The sequence below is a fragment of the Aegilops tauschii genome, chromosome 6, assembly GCF_002575655.3.
Source record: "Aegilops tauschii subsp. strangulata cultivar AL8/78 chromosome 6, Aet v6.0, whole genome shotgun sequence".
Classification (NCBI taxonomy): domain Eukaryota; kingdom Viridiplantae; phylum Streptophyta; class Magnoliopsida; order Poales; family Poaceae; genus Aegilops; species Aegilops tauschii.
In genome coordinates this window covers 164,035,046-164,054,634 of record NC_053040.3, presented here as the reverse complement: position 1 = coordinate 164,054,634, position 19,589 = coordinate 164,035,046, and the positions used below count along the sequence as shown (strand labels likewise).

General features: G+C 42.0%; 3 protein-coding genes across 3 annotated transcripts; all 3 read right to left on the bottom strand.

Annotated features, from left to right (window-relative positions):
* Window positions 1–211: 211 nt before the first annotated feature.
* Window positions 212–5,145, bottom strand: LOC109739826 (uncharacterized). The gene is made up of 6 exons (XM_020298859.4): window positions 4,590–5,145; window positions 2,189–2,225; window positions 1,864–2,100; window positions 1,748–1,795; window positions 598–1,031; window positions 212–503 (listed from the first exon to the last, which is right to left on the bottom strand). The coding sequence occupies exons 1-6, from the start codon at window positions 4,937–4,939 to the stop codon at window positions 425–427; spliced, it is 1,185 nt and encodes a 394-aa protein (XP_020154448.1). The 5' UTR covers window positions 4,940–5,145; the 3' UTR covers window positions 212–424.
* Window positions 5,146–8,995: 3,850 nt separating this feature from the next.
* On the bottom strand, window positions 8,996–11,047 carry LOC109734693 (biogenesis of lysosome-related organelles complex 1 subunit 2). Its single transcript, XM_020293888.2, has 2 exons — window positions 10,817–11,047; window positions 8,996–9,504 (listed from the first exon to the last, which is right to left on the bottom strand). The coding sequence occupies exons 1-2, from the start codon at window positions 10,925–10,927 to the stop codon at window positions 9,235–9,237; spliced, it is 381 nt and encodes a 126-aa protein (XP_020149477.1). The 5' UTR covers window positions 10,928–11,047; the 3' UTR covers window positions 8,996–9,234.
* Window positions 11,048–11,944: 897 nt separating this feature from the next.
* Window positions 11,945–15,565, bottom strand: LOC109734692 (amino acid transporter AVT6A). The gene is made up of 6 exons (XM_020293887.4): window positions 15,036–15,565; window positions 13,974–14,417; window positions 13,359–13,511; window positions 13,062–13,265; window positions 12,510–12,975; window positions 11,945–12,411 (listed from the first exon to the last, which is right to left on the bottom strand). The coding sequence occupies exons 2-6, from the start codon at window positions 14,392–14,394 to the stop codon at window positions 12,279–12,281; spliced, it is 1,377 nt and encodes a 458-aa protein (XP_020149476.1). The 5' UTR covers window positions 14,395–14,417; window positions 15,036–15,565; the 3' UTR covers window positions 11,945–12,278.
* Window positions 15,566–19,589: the final 4,024 nt, after the last annotated feature.

The window sequence follows — 19,589 nt, the reverse complement described above, 5'->3', positions numbered from 1 at the left end:
AAGGATACAATGTTGTTTACACGCTGGTCCGCAAACGTCAGCTCTGCTCTACTACGATCGCCTATGCGTCCGAGCTACAACCGGAGAGACCAAATTGCAAAATCCGTGCTTGGAATAACATCAGATCGAGCTCGAGCTCGAGCTTGAACCGAGCCAGGCCTATCACAGTCCACAACTAAATCCATCTAAAAGAATCTGAACCTCATCTAAGTAGGAAGAAAATTGAGGAGCATGTTATAAACAAGTTAAGTTATTATTTCATCTCACAAGGAACACAAAACCAGAAACATTACAAATCCCCCACTGTGTTGAGATATACCGCCTACAGCCGAACCAATCACCCAAATGAATTAACTTACACAGATGGAATACATACAGACGAGGCGCCCTCCAAAACACCACTGACCTTTTCTGGTATCTATATTCAGCTCCCGGAGGACGTTGTCGGTACCTTGAAACAGTCGATGTTGCGCAACCTCACAGCCTTCATCATCCCTCCAAAGCTGTAAACAAACAACCATTTGATCATATTAGTCAACACATATACAGCATGTCTTGAAAAGGAACTATCTGGTACATCGTGAAGGGTAAACGTACCGGTCGACGCTTTTCCTTGGCCTATCGGGCTGATCAACACTGGCTCGTGGTCTGTCAGGATTATCTACACTCTTTCTGCTTTTGTCCCTCCTATCTGTACTGCCCCTCGGTTTATCTCTACGATCTGTGCTCTTTCTATGATCGATGCTTGGCCTTGTTTTCTCCCTATGGTCTACGCTTTTCCTTGGCTCCTCTGTACCTTCAGGCTCTGTTTGGGTACGATCTGATGCACCTGAGCTCTCTGGGGATTCATCACTTGGGGCTGGCAGTTTCTCTATGGCTCCAACAAACTTCTTTAGATGTTTAATGTATTCTGGATAGAGTTCCAAATTACAGTGGTTTCCTCCTTTGACCCACAGAGGCTCGTACTTTACTTTAGCGAGTTCCCACAATGCCCTCCCATGAGAACAGTCGACGACTTCATCAGCTGTACCCTGAAAGAAGAGATTGTATTAGTATCACAAAAATGTGAAAAGAGGTGTTGCGGTTACTCAGTCAGCTTTCGGTCTTCTACAAAAGAATACTTCTGTATCATCTTTCTTGTTCTACATCTTGACTAGAATTAATAGCAAAATTTATGAATAATTTGTTAAAGCAACAATGCCACGGCAATAGTATACAAAATCAACTCATGGTAAAGCTATGCCAGCTAATGGAATAATTGTCACGTGTTTACATAGTATGCTATATCGATTACCATTTCTCTTTCTCAGTGAACCTGGAGACTTTTGATTGCATTACCATTATAGAGACTTTGGCAAGAAATACAGTGATGGCCCTATGCTCATATTCACATGTGCTAGCAGGTTCTCAAAAGTCAAAATTCTAGCCATTCCCAAAGGCAACAGTTGGATGATTGATACTGTACTTTGCCGTAATCCTATTATGTGATTAATAAACAACCAAATAGCCATTTGTAGACATCTTAAATAATTAAACCTGCTTGATATTTTCTCCACTAGTTACTAATCAACATGTCCTCATGTACAAGTTCACCTATGTAACATTACTAGAATGCAAATGTGTTCCCGTGCATGAATGGGCAGACAGGGGCATGAGAATGCTAAAGAAAATGTCTAGGCGGATAACACATATGCCCTGAACATAAAGTCAAAACTGTGTATAAGATTAAGGAGGAAAGGACACTCACATGAATCACTAGAACAGGGCAACTGACTTGTGGAATTTTGTCGATGTTCTGCAGATACAAGACAAATCAGATGCAGGTAAGTACAAAAAAGGACTGAAGAAATGTAAATTAGTTACCTTATATATGTCAAACCAGTATGTATGTTTTACAGGATACATCACTCTTAAGCCAGACAAAATTGGACTATGTACAACAACTGCTCTCAAACGAGGCAAACGTGAAGCCAAATCCAAAGTAGGACCACTCCCCACTGATTGGCCATAAAGAATGATATTTTCCTCAGAGGCTGCATAGGTTTCTATGAGACATCTGTAAACGGCCTCTATATCAGCATATGTGTTTTGCTCACTGGGCTGCCATAATAGATAAGAATAAATGATTAGTATTATGCACACTGAGGAGAACAGAAGCCAAAAAAAGAAAAAGAGAAAATATGTATACCTTTCCAGAAGATTGTCCATAACCAGAGTAGTCATAGCTGCAAAGGAAAGAAAGAACAAAAATATGTTAGTGTTTCGCCAAAATAATCCCAAGAGACATAAGAGAGGTTCATCCAGCGATTCCCATTGTGAAAATAGGTTTCTTCATCGGATGCATCCTGTTAATTGGGGGGCAGCCCGGTGCACGTAGCTCCCGCTTGCGCAGGGTCCGGGGAAGGGTCCGACCACTATCTTCCAAGGTACTATATCACAGGATGATGAAAGAGTGGCGGCAACATGCAACCATGTAAACTGGCAAGGAACGCGACTGAAAATGCTATAAAAAAGTGACATATTAATTGGGAAACTAATCAATATAGTGGCTTGTATTGGTGTTGAAAGTTTCCTTTCCTTCTAGACACTTTCCGTTTTTTAGTCATCTCAATATATATTTTCACTTTCGTGGAAAATTTGAAAGGAAGAAGATAGCATAACTAAATAAGCAATCGGAGGATCAGTTTGCTATGTTGCATTTATAGAAGGCCTTGTATCACTACTAATTAGCATGGAGGGCAGCTGAGGCGTAGCCTCATAGCTTATTTATGACCTTTGCAATTATAGAACGCTGAGTTTGTAGCGATCATGGTTCATCCACACTTTCCACCTCCCTCTTACACATTTCCAGGAACGCTCTAACAGAAACAGCAATTAGACTAACTTAATTACAATGAACAATCCCGACAGTTCAACTTCAATACGATGAAGATCTTCCTTTGAAACTAACCTCCATCACAAAATCTCTAGCTCGAATAGAGGTCACAAAAGAAGCTTGGCCCGGCAAGGCTATGGAACCAAGGGAACTGTATAGGGCTGCAGCCGAGCACAAACATGGAGGCATGGCGCCGTCCTGCGCAAAGCTTGGCTGAGCGCAGCAGCATAGCCAAGAGGGCAAAGAAAGCTAAGCACGACAACACAAGTTCCACGTGCTGGGGAAGGGGGGGGGTATATTTTTTTTAAACCGTAATAAAGCAAGGGTATTTAGGCATATAGAGTAAATGGAACAGTAGTGTTCACTGTATCTAATCTGGGCATTGAAACCACAGGGGTCATGTCTGGAGTCATCTGTGATGTTGAAGTTATATTAGTAATAATGTAAACGCTCAACATTTTTAAAATGCCTTGCGCCAAAACTAGTGGCCCCATAAAGGACAAAAGTGCGTTCAGAGAACAGACATATAACACAAAGATTAACTAAATATGATAATGTTATAACCATGCTAGGTAAAGAACAAAAATCTTGATTTAATAAAAGCAATGAAGGACAAGACAATCACTCCACCAAAGAATTTTTAAATTTGCTAGAGTTTCTACATCAACTGAATGAATCAACGGTTCTCTCATCAGAAACTCAAACCTCTCTTCATCAACAGATTCATTATACTAAACCTACCTAGCTAATATTCTCCATCCAATGCATAGGAATCAACGGGCTAAAACTCCAACGAAAGAAGAAATTGAACCCAAAAAATGGATATATTTAAACAACAGTTAGGAAGATGACAACATTGATCGCTTATTTTGGTATTTACGCTTTTATGAGGGCTGTGGACCGGACACGTGTGCTTGCATAATAATGTTCTGGAAAGCTTCATTAAGTATTGATTTCCCGCTTTTTCCTTACTAGACTCTATTAGTGAAATGTTCTAAAAGTGGTAGCATGTAACACCTAATCTGAACAAATCCATCAAATTTTGGCCAAAAATAGTAACTAATAAAAATCAGGTCTTGGGCCACCTCATAAAATCACATGAATCATGGATTATCCAATCACGGAAAGGCGCTTTTAATCCAAATATCCCCCTTACTACCCAAGACTGAACAACCTCCAGATACTTCTCACGGCCACCTAAAGCAAGCATTCCAACAATCTACAAAAACCACAAAATAACTCACAATTTGGTAGTAGTTTATTCTGTGATAAGAATATGAGGAAGAACAAAATAACTAGACACCCATTAGCAGACGTATCAGTGACAAATGCCGCATCACAAGCCAAGATGAAGCCAAGCACCAGCATACATGAGAATGAACGCACAGATTAGTACTAATTGGTTTAATTTAGACTACAGCTAGCAAATCCAACACCAGAGAGCACGGCCCCAGTACCAAAACCTGAACCCAATCACGCAATACCAGAAGAGAAGTTGGCATTTTTCGTCCAATCCAAGAAGCGACCATCCTACTGACACGCAATCCGAATATTTCCACCGGGGAATACCACTTGCGTTCTTAAAGCCCGGTAAAAAGCGTAGCTTTGATCCAGAGAAACGCGGCCTGGGAGATCCAGGGTTAGTGCCCGAATCCAGAACCACGGCGCCCCCAATCTAAAGTCTAACCCAACCCGATCCAGCGTGCGTGCGTACCCCATGAGGTTGACGTTGAGGTGCGCGCTGAGCTCGACGAAGAGCTCGTACATCTGGCCCAGGTCGGCGGCGTTGCCGTGGGAGTAGAGCAGCGTGAGCTTGGCGCCGGTCTGGCGCGCGTACATGGCGACCACGTCCGTGCCCCGCTTGGTCCGCAGCCGCCGCGCCTCCACGTTGGCCCTCCGCGGCACCCCCGTGAGCTCCACCACCACGCTCCCCTCCTTCCCCTTGGCCTCCCCGGCCGCCGCCCCGGCGGCATCGGGCGGCGGCAGGGGCTCGATGCCGTAGGACGGCGGGCTGGGCGGGAAGAAGGCGAAGCGGGCCGCGACCGTCGAGGTGACGCCGCCCATCCCCGCGGGGAGGTCTAGGGCTATGGCTCGGGTGAGGGCGAGGGGGGAGACGGCGAGAGGGGAAGGGGGACGACGATGAGTAGAGGAGGAGGAAGAGGAGCGCGTCGGGTCAGGCGTTTCCGTTGCGCTGGAAGGGAAAGGGGGAGGAGGAGCTGGAAGAGTGAGGAGGGATTTGTGGTCTGGGTGGTTAAGCTCTTGTGGTTTTGCACAACAGGGATTACCGGCCTGAGTTGAGTAGACTGTGGTAGTTGCTGAAAGTTACTACTGGAACAGATTTCCAACAAATCCTTACTAAAAAAAGAGTGTTACAAAACTGAAAATGCTAAGATTATTTTCCACGGTTTTGGCTATTCTTTCACGGTTGACTTTAAAATAAGAAGTTCAGCACAGTGTGGTTTAGTAGCCACACACTAATTAGACTTCCCCGCTCTGGGTAGTATCATAAGTTAATAGTATTATAGTATTGTCATACATGACAAGTAATACCATATTATTTATTATGATACGGTATCGTAATATATACCCAACTCTTTTTTTATTTAGTTATGTGATATCTTATAGAAATGCTTAGGTTGGTCACAATGGAAGTGTCATATGTAGTATCATGCATGGCAACTAGGCATTTTGCTGAGGCGGCACACAATAAAATGAGAAAAGAGAGGATTGAGTGTCATGATATGATAGTGTGTCATATTAGATGATGTACTAGTATGTGTCATGCATCATAATAAATTAAGTCACTGTAATACTATCAGGTTATGATACTATGCACTGTGAAGATAGTATCATGACATTAGTATCATATGATACTAGAATATGATGCTTCCTATCGTGATCAGCCTTAGCTTGCATGCATGGTACTAGATATAATACTCCACTGTGGGAGGTCTAAGCCTAAAAGAAAAGTTGTCGGTGTAAATGATTGAAAATACGATGAGCAACCTCAGACAATATTCACATACCACTTATATACATTGAGATTCACAAGACATTTTTGTCTGAGCTATAAAATAACTATTTGGCACAAATGGTGGAAAATTCAGCACTAGCATTACAGTCCACCAAAAACGATTGGTACAGTAGCGTCTCAGTCTCAGCTCTTGAAGCCTTAATCATAAGGCACCACACTATAGACGCCCTCTCCGTAAAAGACGAGCCTACTGGAAGGGCCCACTGCCCCCTTTCATGACTCGTGCTCTCTTTTCTTCCGCAATCGATGCGAGACTAAACTCAACCTAGAAAAATAGCGTAAGATCAAAACTGAGAGCATATTTGAACTACTTTTACTTCCTTTTATCACATATATACAGTTAGATATAGCGAAGTTGTGAGCATATTTGAACTATTTTTACTACCTTCTATCACATATACAGTGTATATATTTGTAGTTTAGTTTTAAACACATTCATTGTATCAGTTATGCTGGGAGACCACATCATACTGCCTCTGTTCCAAGATAATTGAAGTTCTTGGTTTGCCATGTGTCAAACTTGTTTAACTTTGATCAAGTGTATAAAAAAATGTATCTAGCTCTCGTCTAGATGAAAAACAAATATGTCTCATCTAACTCCTACGCCGTTCGATTTTACACGAAGATTCATATGAATTTTTTTCCCTTTGGTTAATCAAGTAGTGTAGGAGTTGGATGAGATTTTGTTAGTTCTCATCTACTAGATGATAATTTTAATTAGTGAATCTAAAAAAACATTTTAACATAAAAAAACATCACATTGGTCTCATGAGATTCTTTATAAAAATATATTTTTCATACCATGTGTATTTGGTTTATTTCGGATCTTTCTTAATCTTCAAAAAGAACTAAATCTTGAGTAACAGAAGCAGAGGCAGAAGAATGCCTTCTGTAGATCTTGGCACATTTTTCATACTGTGTGTATTTGGTCACATAGTTAGTCTTGAGCTAGTTTGACTTGGGACAAAATTAGAACTTGGGTTGTTTTGGAACGGAGGGAGTGTTGAACTATTTTTTGTTATGGTTCGTTGGTGAGATCGCCTCTTCTTCCTAGTACCAGCTATAACAATGATGATGAAGATCAAGGTTCACATGTGTCCGTATCAACCACCGTTGCTCCCACGGACCATAAGAAGGCCAGACATCTCTCTTTCTTCCACTAGGAAAAGAAAAGAAAAGCAAATTAGTCATGGCCTGACACTCTGATCAATAACGCAATTATGCAAAGGTCGAGGGGCCAATCCAGCAACAAACCCGGAGGAGTGCGCTGGATAGGATGGGAAGGCAGCTCCGGGCCATGGCCCGTGGCCGGTGGTGGGGACGCCATTATTTCCGGCGAGAGGAGGAGATATGCTTATCTTTCGCTCACGGCTAGCCGCCTAGCCCACCATTAACTGGATTCCCACCCTTCCCCTGACCAGCGGGCCACGGCTGCGCATGGGCCCACCGTAAGCGTTAGTAAGTAAAAGGCTCTCTCGAGTACTGACCTTTTCTTTTTGAATGAACGAACTCGTCGAGTGTTGACTTGGCTACCCTCGATTTTCTTTGGTTTTATTTGACGGGAACTCACGTCAATCGTTTTCCTAACTTTACCTTGTTATTAATAACTTCTCCGGCGGGCAAATGTCGTTTTACAAGGAGAAAAGGTCTCGTCTGTTTGTGAAGGAGAAACTAAACCTGCTTTAGAGTAATTTATTTATTTACTATACTATACTTCGTCTTTGACATTCTGGCAGATCAGATGCAGTGACGCGAGCCCACGATCAAGGGGTTACCGGTGTGAATGATAGAGGAAAACTTTTTCTTGTCCAAGATGGAACCTTGTACTGTAGTAGTTATATTTCATGGTGGACTTTTGCCCTTCGGGGTAGGTGCTGCTGATGTGGGGATTTTGGTGTTGTTCATGGCGTAAACATGCTGTGCTATTCCATCCAAACCTTGGCATCAGCTTTGCGATTAATAAACTCGGTGACAGTGGAGTGTAGGAAACTCCACCCGACAGCTAGCTGGGCGGCCAGGTTACCTCGTTTCAATGGCTCAAGGCGTTGACCGGCACAATTTAACGTCATCACCACACATTGAAAAATCACAATCTGACTCTACCCAACGCCAAGTACTCCCTCCGTTTCTAAATATAAGTCTTTTTAAACATTTCAAATGGACTACAACATACGGATGTATGTAGACATATTTTAGAATATATATTCACTCATTTTGCTCCGTATGCAGTCATTTGTTGGGATGTCTAAAAAGACTTATATTTAGAAACGGAGGGAGTACTATGCTATAGTACGATAGTAGCATATCTTCACTTCCAACCATTTTTATTTTCTGCATCACCTTCCAAATGTTTTATCCAATGAAGCTCTTTATTCAAAGCTGCATCTACAGACATATAGTACTCCCTCTGGTCCTTTTCACACCGTGTATTAGATTTGTGTCAAGTCAAATGTTGATACGCATGCTCGTGCGTATTCTAGAATTTTTTTGCAAAGTTTGACTAAATTTATATTTAAAAAATTATATACTACGAAACTATATTTCATAAAACATTGATTTGGCATTTTGAATGTTGATACTTGTTTCTATATGAAAGTTTGGTTAAAGTAGAGATACTTTAACTTTGAAGAAAACTTATGTGCAGACTAAAAAGGACCGGAGAGTGAGTACTACGGTTTGGGTACCAAATTGTCATGATTCATTTATTTTTTGAAAAGATTATACATATGAACCTGTGTAAGAAATTTGGTGTCAGTCAAGTCCATGATCGCAGCTGCAATGATAAGAGGCATGCATGATGCCAAGTCGCATGTGAAAACGTTACAGACCAAGAAATTCAGTGGCAGAGGCTTCAACTCCTCTGTCACCACATGTCATCTGTCATTGACCAGTCCTTACGAGATCGGTTCCATGAATTGAAAATTCGCGGGAATCTTTGTAACACTAACGTGCAGAGGAGAATGCCAATCCAGCCATCAGAGCTGCACGGCAGAGGCAGGTTCATTGCACAAATACTTGAGGTAAAACTGCTGCATGATGAAGCTCCGCGGCTATGATCTCATTCGTTTCATGGCATGAACGGAAAGTGGGGACAATCTTACAGCGCTGTGCATTATAGCAAAGATAGTACTGTATCAACAAGTACCTGGAAGTAACACCACGACTTGGCCATTCAGTGACACTACAAGTACAACAATGGTGGAAACATTAGGACTAGAGTGTTAAGTTTCCCATCCAAACGTGTTTGGCTACTAGAGATATGCTCAATTATTGTAGAGAATACAGAAGATGATAGGGGTGATATACAACATGCTTGGGAGACGAATCATTGTGTGGGAGCAATGTGATATGCGGACTTCACTTTCTTCTCCAAGAGGGAGACATGCTTATCAAGCATGGACACCACTGCCTCAAACTCACTCACCTGCTGGTCTATCGCGTCAATCTGTGTTGTGTACTCGTCAAACCGTTGGTTTTTCTCGTTCAGCTGTTCTACAAAGACCCGCAGACCGGATGCAACATCTCCGTGGTTACTGTACTCCTCTGTCACGCGTTGGTTCATCTTTTCAAGCAGCGAGAGCTGGTTGTTGGTTCCCTGAAAAGGATGTGACATCTTAAGGGAAAAATAAATGCTGACGAATCACAAATGTTGATAACAACAAATGCCAGTAACCCTGCCGATAAAGATTAGCAACGGACAGTTAACCATTTTTGTTTTTTGAAATACAACCTAGAAAACCAAATCTAAAGTTGTATTAAATCTGTCACATTTCACTGAAGATTCAGATTAAGAAAATATTAACCATCTCTTAACCTTCAATGAATCTACATGGTTTGGTGAGGTTATTTACAATACATTTAATTACCCTTAGCTACCAAAGCACTTTCCGTCAAAACTAGACTAGAAGTACACCATTTATTGCTCAAATCAAAATAACGCTTTGTTGGCAAACATGAAAATAATCTCACTGTATGAGTAGTAGTACAGTACCGGAAAGCTGTTTGGTACACGGCATAGCACAAACACAAAACCAAGTGGATGGCCTCTATTTGTGCAAAGGCCTGTCAATGTCAATACCATTTATCTACTTCTCTCCTTTTGATTAAGTAAGCAAATCAATGTTCTGTGACTTATGCTGCCAATCTGAATTCATGCACTTCAGCGATGCCTTATCATGTTAGACGAAGCAATGCCTATACAAATGTGTCATCTGTGAGCTACAAAAGTGTAGTGTCTAAATTGTGATGCATTTTTGGCCCCTGAAGAAGTACTCAATCCCTCAAGAAACAAAGAACCGAGCACAGACCGCATAGCCTAGGCTACAAATTCTGAACACAGAGCCATTTCAGATCACAATAAAGCCAACCGAGTTTTGCGCCTTCAAGCATAAATGAGAAATAACCTGGAAATGGATGCACTAAAGCACATTGCGTAGCAATTACTGGTGTCCAGATAATGCAACGGACAGGTATTCATTTTGGCGTACCAACTCAATGGTAGAAAATCCACTTTAACACTACATGATCAGTGATTGCTTTCCTCTGCTATTACCAGTCCTTCGAACCGAGGCATCGGAAACCAAATGGGGGCAAATGTTAACGAAGCCCCCGTGAGCAAACCAGATCCAGAAAATACCTAGACAATCCGTGCACCAGTCCAAGCTACGAAATCTGAACGAACGACCACGGGCTCTGCGGCGCTAGGGTTATGGCACGATTTTTTTATCGCGTTAGCTAATCATCAAATCAACACCAAACAGTTGGGTGCGGAATCAAATCGCTCTTCTTTTCGTCCGTTTGCACACGACAGCTGAGATCGGGGGACCTCGAGAAGGCCGTGATTTGCCGTCTAAAGCTTGGAGATGCCGCGGGGGTTGTGAGGGGGGGCTCGAGTGTGGCGCACGAACCTGGAGCTCGCCGCGGACCATGAGGGAGACGTTGGTGAAGAGCTCGGACAGCGAGTCGGCGAGCTCGTCTCTCTGCCCTGCCGCCGCCTCCTCCTTCGCTGGAGTCGCCATCGCCGGCGCTTCCTCCCGCTCCCGCCGTACACCTGTCTCGGAGTAGGAATCGGGCTTGGGCTCGTTCGCCTGTCTGCTCTCTGCTGAGAACTTCTCTGTTTGCAGTTTGCTGGGCTGTCATGATGGGGCCCAATATCAAAAGGAAGGCCTCCTTTGCTTGGATAGAATAAGAAAATTTGGAAATCAGATGACATGTATGACAATACCTATAGGCTATAGAGATGTCGTTTGATTCATAACATGAGATTTGTTATATTAGGTCTGAGCTAAACATTTCTTTCCTTGAACTGGAATGGTAGAAACCAATTCTAGATAGGAATAGCAATCCATTCTTGAAACCAAAGGGTCCTAAAAAAATACATTCTCCTGTAAAAATCTTATCCTATAGCATTACTATAAAATTCCTGCAAACCAAAGGAGACCTAAGCGTTTTTATTGACCGAATTGCTGTTTAGAGGCCACATCACAAACTGTTTCACAATATTCCTCAAAGAAAAATGTTGACAGTTATGATTTTTAGTATCTTCAATACACAACCTATTTTAATTGTGCGGTGAGCACGACAACCTATTTTTATATGTTATTGGGGTAAACTTTTTGGCATTATGTTTCTACTAATGTGAATTGTCTGATTGTGCGCTATGGTAAACGGTGCCTTCTAGGATTGCACATTCAGACTATGTATCATTTTTCATTTTCTATAAAATTAAGGGTGTGAAGTGTGGTGATTGGACACCATTGATAGCACGCAACACACTACATGTCACATTTTCAAAACATGAGAAAAAACAATAAAAAGGGTAAGTCAAAGTTTCTCTACCTAATGGGACTGTAGAAGATCCTGACCCCTACTTGTGGCCACAAGAGAAGACACAACCACGATAGTCGTGCCTAGGTTTGCAGCTCGATGTTCGCCTTTTTCACGGGTGAGAAAAACATCGGTGCAAATGTACATGATTGTACATGATATATCCACAACAATGTCTCCCCCTAGAATATGGTTAAGTTCATTGCATATAAAGAGCTTTCTCAAACATCCATTTCAAGATGATCGAATATTAACATGTACATAACCCCAAAAGGTAAATAAAAATCTTGTTCTTGCCAATAAATACAAACACCTGCGACCAGATCACAAATTGCTCATCTAGATGCTGAGCCGGATTACATGTTCAAGAAACTAGACAAATGCAGCAAACAAAATCCTCTCAAGTGTCCAAAACAAAAATTAGTGGCCACCATGAAATCACATTGCTTGACTGCGCAATATACTAACTAAAGCTCAATAATCACTCCGAATTGTGCATGTGTATTGGACTTATTCCCTTGGAGTATGGAGGCATGGAGCAGACTAGGCCTCCACCTTCCTGTAGAAGATGCTCATCGCATCGCTGTACAGGGCCACTGAATTGGAGAGCACAGCAAGCACAATCATGGTTACAGCTAAAACCTTGTCGCGCTTGGTTGCAATCCCATAAGAATCCCTGAAGAAACAACGAGCAGAATAAAGTTATCGAACACATAAACCAAAAGGATACCTACAAACATCGGGCACGCATCACGCAAACAGAATGCTGATTACCTGAGTATGATCATGGCAGGAAAGATGAAACCAATCAGGACAGCAGCTGTAGCACCAGTGAACTGGAACGCATCCCAGATGCTTGGTATGAAGTTGGCAGCAAGATAAATCACAACAAGGAGTGAGACGGTGATAATGGTAAACCTTCGGTTGTCATGAGAAATGTGCCTTGAGGTGGGGAAGAGGAGTCCATCCAGGTTGAGCCTAAGGGCAAAGAAGACTATAGGGAAAACGAGCATGACATGGACTACATAGCTCACTCTAACTATATCATTGAAGACAGAGCTGAATGGAATATGAAGGTCGGAGTCAAAATTGGCGAGCACATCGGAGAGGGTACCCTCGCCAAAGAGGAGATATGCAAAGAAGCTTGTTGCAACATAAACACTTGAACAGAGAGCCAGTGAAGTTCGCACAATTGGCTTAGTCTGACTTCTATCTTCCAGCTCGTTATCAATGCTGTGAACTGTCCAATCATGAAAAACAGATGTTTTAGATCTCATTGAAATGAACAACAGCAAGAGCAAACCAAGTATGAAGTAGGAGACACACCATTGTAGTGGCAAATGTAGGCAGTGACAAGAACCGGCACAGCTGTAAAGAGTTCCCAGATGGAATTGATTTCATGTATCTCAGGGAAGAGTTTGGGAATCTCCGCGGTCCCTTCTATCAGTCTGAGAATAGCAATTCCAGCAGTGATGACAACAAAAACCACAGCAAGGGCAACTGAAAGAGCAGATGTGTATCTCAATGAATCTGCGGCCAAAGATGCCCCGTTAGTATTTAAGTTCAGATACCATAAAAGAAATAGCAAAATGGACCTCTTTCTTCAATGCAAAACAAACTTACCCAATCGCTTAAAGCTCACCAATGGAGCAAACACAAAAATAGTTGTGGCAAGGAGAACAACTGGACGAGAATTCCACAAATGAGGACCAAACCACCCCTCAAAGATACCCCGGTGATGAACACCAGTTGTAGATGTTCCTGATAGCACATCACCTGGAAAAAGATGAACAGGCAGTATGAACAATAGTTTGAGGCGAATTGCATGGTCCAAATAAGGACCCAACTATTTCCTAAAACAAGAGAGAGCATTTTTTGCATTTATTTCGATGCGCCATCTAATACATCACTTGGAAAGACATAGGAGCATATAGGTTAGTGGAGATTTTTTTAGGGAGGTCGATCAGACTTGAGTATTATGGGAAACGGAAACCCAACATCAATGAAAAGACCTATGTTAATAATCCAGCCGCAGTGAACCAAATAAGTGTTGTAACAAAGACATGTATCAGTGTTCACTATGAGTAATTAATTTATAAGTTATTACTTAGCTTCCAAGGATTCCATATTATGCAATTTAGCAACTACAAATATAGCACCTGAACGTATACTGCCAATTACATTACAACTCTTGATGATAAGTAGGCATAACAGAAAAGGGTCGTGTCGCAGGCATACTGATGATAATCATGTATACAATCATGACGCCAATGTTGTTTATGACCACAGATGCTTGCAGCGCAATCCTCCCCCATTGACCAAAAGAGTCACCCATCAGCCAGCCATAGGATGTAATCTTGGCCTGGTGGCTGCACCTGACCATCATGTCAATTGATGCCTCAGTGAGCAATGCCACAAGGATGATCATCAAAATACCAGGGATAATGCCTAGCATCTTGATACTTGCAGGCAGGGCCATAATTCCAGCCCCCACAATGGTTGTCGACAGATTGAAAACTGCACCCGAGAAAGACGCTCCATTGAACTCATGGATCCCATCTTCCTCTTCCGCCTTGAGCGGGAGAAGTGGCGTGGTCTCATCCCTCTTTTCCTTGTGTGCAGACTGGTTTTCACTAGGTGATGCATCCCCAATCCCCATTTGTTTCAAGTACTTTCAACCTCCTGTATGTGCAAATTTCAATTAGGACAACAGACAGATTTCATCTTGAATCTGAATTTCTTTTGAAATATACTTCAGGTGGGGGTGTCTTTTCTCCCCAGTGACCATTTCAAAAAAGAACTTAAATCTGAATTCCCGTCTTTCGATTACATTTTCCAATCCATCATCTGTAGAGGTATCTACCTTGTCATGAATCAAGAAAGCAGAATCCGAGTTTCATTTATCTTGGGGAAATGGTGATGGTGATTATTCAGGAAAGAACAAAGCTTTCAAGTTACAACTAACTATATTTGACAGACACTTGGACATGATGCACAGAATCTTAACTTGATGACAACCAAGAAAGGAAACCAGATAAAGCAAAGCGTCATTTCCGGTAGAACACATGCAGTATCATTCCTTATTCAATTATTATAAGATGTTGGTTACAAGAATGGACAAACATTCAGCGCAACGTCTAAATCTTGGAATTTCGCCCAAATCCAAGACAAACTTCTCCAGGGCATATCCCAATCAGATCAGACAACTCGAATGGGGACAAAACCCCAGACGAAGCTAACCCAATCCTACCACCATGGAAAGAAAAACAAGCGCCAGAGAGTAGCATGTCAATCTCATACCTCTAGAGAATCCCAACAGTCGCTCGGCCAACAACCCGAACACGAAGAGAGCGGAGACGAAGAAAATCGCGGGAGAAGACTTTGGCGGGTGCGCGCGCGTGTAGACGGAGTTGTCCCTCCGCCTCCCACCCACGGCGGCCTTGTTATATAGGCGAATGCCGCGTGCGGTGCGGTGCCGCGCCTCCGCTTATCCAAGAACCGGACGCGTTCCTTGCCTTCCTGGTCGCCGCGAGCGCCGGTCCCTTTCCACGGAAAGGGAGGAAGGAAAGCAATTAATTCCCTCCGGATTGCGTCCCTGCCTTGCCTTCCGCAGTCGATCTTTGCTTCCTCTTACTTGCCAGATTAGTTTAGTCTTTGGCCGGTTGCTTGCTGCCTCGCCATTCCTTATCCGCGGCGTCGGCGAGATGACAAAAAACGGCGAGGCGTGCGGGTGGGCGACTGGCCGGTGGCAGTGGCACCGCGAGCGAGCAAGACGACGAGGAGGATGATGGCTGGAATGGAGATGCGCTGGCGAGATATTTTTTGTCCACGAGTGGATGAGAGTGACGGATCTATGCTTTCTACTCGCCGATGGGTGCGGTAGATTCTGCCGGGTTTGTTACAGGGGGGTGATTAAGTTATTTTTTTTACTTAGCTGCTTTGGATTAGGTGCTTGGATGAGTGACTGAGACCAAGCGCTGGCTTTGTTATGCTAGATTCGAGCTCGAAAAATAGTACTTCCGACCACGGCTTGGCGAAAGTTGGTTCAGAACTCGTAGACTATTTAAAACACACAATAAGAGAATGTGAAGCAGAGGGAAGAAGAAGGGATCGGCGCATGGCCGATGGAAGGATGAGAATGCACTGTGGATAAACGAGTTAGGCCACAGCTAGCCAAGTCCACCATGATTAGTGGGGTGATTAGTGCAATTGTATATTTGATTGACATGTTCTACACGTTTGTATCACTACAAAAATAACAAACAACGTTGTTGAATTTTCAGATTTTTGCGTCTATGTGGCAGGTCAAACCATTCTACGAGTATTCATGGATATTATTATGTTGATGCCAATTACTTCATCGTTTCTCAATGTTCATACCGTAAAAAGATTACATGATAAACATGCTAGGTACTCCCTCCATTCCTAAATATTTGTCTTTTTAAAAATTTGAACAAGTGACTACATACAGAGCAATAAGTGAATGTACACTCTAAAATACGTCTATATACATCCGTATGTGGCAGTCCATTTAAAATCTCTAAAAAGACAAATATTTAGGAACGGAGGGAGTAGGAGTAGCATTCAACATAAAAATTACTGTTTTTATTATTTATCTAATCGAGGACGAACAGAAATTAAGCTTGGGATGATGATACGTCTTCAAAATATCTATAATTTTTTATGATTTCATGCTATTATATTATCAATCTTATATACTTTATATACAATTTTATATCATTTTTGAGAACTAACCTATCTATAACACCTAAATAGTTCACCCCATTATCTTATTTTTCTTAACATGCAGTCTATCCACCTAATCACACATGCCCCACAATGACACACAAACACATGCAGCATGCCACATCATAGTTTTTATTTTTCTGTTTAACCACTAAATAGATCTCTTATTTTTGAGTTAGCTGCAGCTGGCTAATGAAACGCACAAGCAATACTACTTCCAATGGAGTACTAGCAGCTTTATTTTTCATTAGTGGTTTAGTTTTCAATGTAGGAACCGAGCAGCCTCGCTCTTATTTTCAATTAATTAATATATATTCCGTTTTCAACCATAAGAGCGAACAGTCTCTCCTTTAAAACAAAAAAGCATGGCATCTCGATCTCCCACAAATATCACGCGGCGTCCTCTGGCGCTCCGGGAATTTTGCGGGCTGCCGACTGCGTTGTAGGATCGAAAGTATGTCGAGAGGGGGTGATTAGACTACTTGATCAAATAAAAACTTTCCATTTTCTCAATTTTAGTTGTGGTCAAGTTTTAGCAACTATACCAAGTCAAATACACCCTACACATGCAAGTCTAAGAGGTGTGCAGTGAAAGTAAAGACTTTGCATATGAACATAAAGGAGGGATTGGAGATTTCAAACGCAATGAAGACACGATGATTTTTGGCGTGGTTCCGATAGATGATGCTATCGTACGTCGACGTTGACGGAGACTTCAACCCACGGAGGGTAACAGTTGCGTGAGTCCACGGAGGGCTCCACCCATGAAGGGTCCACGAAGAAGCAACCTTGTCTATTCCACCATGGCTTACGTCCACGAAGGACTAGCCTCAGTTGCGTAGATCTTCACAAAGTAGGCGATCTCCTTGCCCTTACAAACTCCTTGGTTCAACTCCACATGATATTGGAGGCTCTCAAGTGACACCTAACCAATCTAGAAGACACCACTCTTCAAAAGGTAATAGATGTTGTGTTAGTGATGAACTCCTTGCACTTGTGTTTCAAATGATAGTCTCCTCAACACTCAATCTATCTCTCACAGATTTGGCTTGGGTAGGAGAAGGATTAGAGTGGAAAGCAATTTGAAGAGGCTAGAAATAAAGGTTCAAATGGTAGGGTTGGAATCTCTTGATCTCAACACATGAGTAGGTGGTTCTCTCTGAGAAAATGAATGGTGGAAGTAGTGTTCCGTTCTGATGGCTCTCTTATAGAGTAAGTGGGGTGGAGGGGTATAAAAAGCCTTCACCCAAAATCCAATCGTTACACACTTTTGCCCAAATCAGTGAGACCGAACATAAACTCGGTGAGACCGATCTGTGTAAAAGATATGAATTGTTGGGGTTTTTTGTGGGACCAAAGTGGAACAACTCAGTGGGACCGAAGTGCAATGGCTAGGGCAAAACTTGGAATTTCCGATTGTTTCAACTCGGTGGTTCCGAAGTGAAACAATGTCAATACAGAAACTTGGCAATGCCATCTTGTTGGGACCGAGATCCATTTTTGGTCAAACCAAATTGCTAGGGTTTTGGCTGTGGCAAGGTGTAGGTTCATGTCGGTGAGTCTGGAGTAGATGATATCAGTGGGACCGAGATGTGGAATTAGGATTTGGATAGATGTGTTTGAGAGAATGACTGAGGGTTTTTGCAAAAATATCACTGAGCACTTGAGCAACAACCTCATCATCAATACCTCATCCCCTTTTAATAGTATTGGCTTTCCCAAGGGACTCAATGTGATCTTGGATCATTAAACCAAAAAATGTAGAGTCTTGGAGTTGCCAATTCCTGTCCTTAGCATTTTGAGGGGTCCACATCCATTAGTCCTTGCCATGCCAATCATTGGTCTTTTCTGAAATCCTATTAGCAATGAGTATTAGATCAATGACATATATGTTGTTATTAATTACCAAAACCACACGGGGATTAGTTACACTTTCAATATCTCCCTTTTTGGTAATTGATGACAACATATAGATCAAAGCTTCGACCAATGATAGAGTGAATGAAATACATCATCGCTTTGAGAACTATGTGATAAGCAAGAGCTCCTCCTAAATTTGTGCATTATTAAAAATTTGCGTTTGAATGAAAATGCACAATCGATTAGGCTCATGGGTTACTCTTCCATGTCATATACATCTTGGTGGAGCGCTTAAAATGATATGATTGTAAAGTAATTAGCACTCATCACCAAACAAACAAGTGAATGATCATACAAAGTGCATATGAATGAATATCAAGCAAGCAGAGTATTAAAGTACAATATGATCAAGCACGTAATGTAACATAGTCTCATACATGCATCAAGAAAACGTAACTCAAAGTAGCAAGAATCAAAAGCATAGTATTAAAGTACTGTATGATCAAGCATGCAATGTAACATAGCCTCATACATGCATCAAGCAAACGTAACTCGAAGTAGCAAGAATCTCTCAAAGAAACCAAATGAAAACGAACAAAAGGCAAAGCACTCTCTCGAAGCCTAATGATCTATACTATTCTTGAAGGAAATATGCCCTAGAGGCAATAATAAAGTTTTTATTTATATTTCCTTATATAATGATAAATGTTTATTATTCATGCTAGAATTGTATCAACCGGAAACTTAGTACATGTGTGAATACATAGACAAACAGAGTGTCCCTAGTATGCCTCTACTAGATTAGCTCGTTAATCAAAGATGGTTAAGTTTCCTAGCCATAGACATGTGTTGTCATTTGATAAACGGGATCACATCATTAGAGAATGATGTGATGGACAAGACCCATCCGTTATCTTAGCACTATGATCGTTTAGTTTATTGCTATTGCTTTCTTCATGACTTATACATGTTACTATGACTATGAGATTATGCAACTCCCGAATATCGGAGGAACACTTAGTGTGCTATCAAACGTCACAACGTAACTGGGTGATTATAAAGATGCTCTACAGGTGTCTCCGATGGTGTTTGTTGAGTTGGCATAGATCGAGATTAGGATTTGTCACTCCGATTGTCGGAGAGGTATTTCTGGGCCCTCTCGGTAATGCTCATCACTATAAAGCCTTGCAAGCAATGTAACTAATGAGTTAGTTGCGGGATGATGCATTACGGAACGAGTAAAGAGAC

Bases quoted from the DNA above. Each gene is read 5' to 3' on its own strand.
- LOC109734693 (XM_020293888.2), bottom strand. From the start codon at position 10,927: ATGGCGACTCCAGCGAAGGAGGAGGCGGCGGCAGGGCAGAGAGACGAG. The intron at 9,505-10,816 runs GTTCGTGCGCCA...CATCCTTTTCAG, and splicing joins TGGTCCGCGGCGAGCTCCAG to GGAACCAACAACCAGCTCTC.
- LOC109739826 (XM_020298859.4), bottom strand. From the start codon at position 4,939: ATGGGCGGCGTCACCTCGACGGTCGCGGCCCGCTTCGCCTTCTTCCCG. The intron at 2,226-4,589 runs GTACGCACGCAC...TTTCCTTTGCAG, and splicing joins CTCAACGTCAACCTCATGGG to CTATGACTACTCTGGTTATG. The intron at 2,101-2,188 runs GTATACATATTT...CTATTATGGCAG, and splicing joins ATGGACAATCTTCTGGAAAG to CCCAGTGAGCAAAACACATA.
- LOC109734692 (XM_020293887.4), bottom strand. From the start codon at position 14,394: ATGGGGATTGGGGATGCATCACCTAGTGAAAACCAGTCTGCACACAAG. The intron at 12,976-13,061 runs GTGTGTCTCCTA...ATGATTGGACAG, and splicing joins CTACATTTGCCACTACAATG to TTCACAGCATTGATAACGAG. The intron at 12,412-12,509 runs GTAATCAGCATT...TTGTTTCTTCAG, and splicing joins CCTGCCATGATCATACTCAG to GGATTCTTATGGGATTGCAA.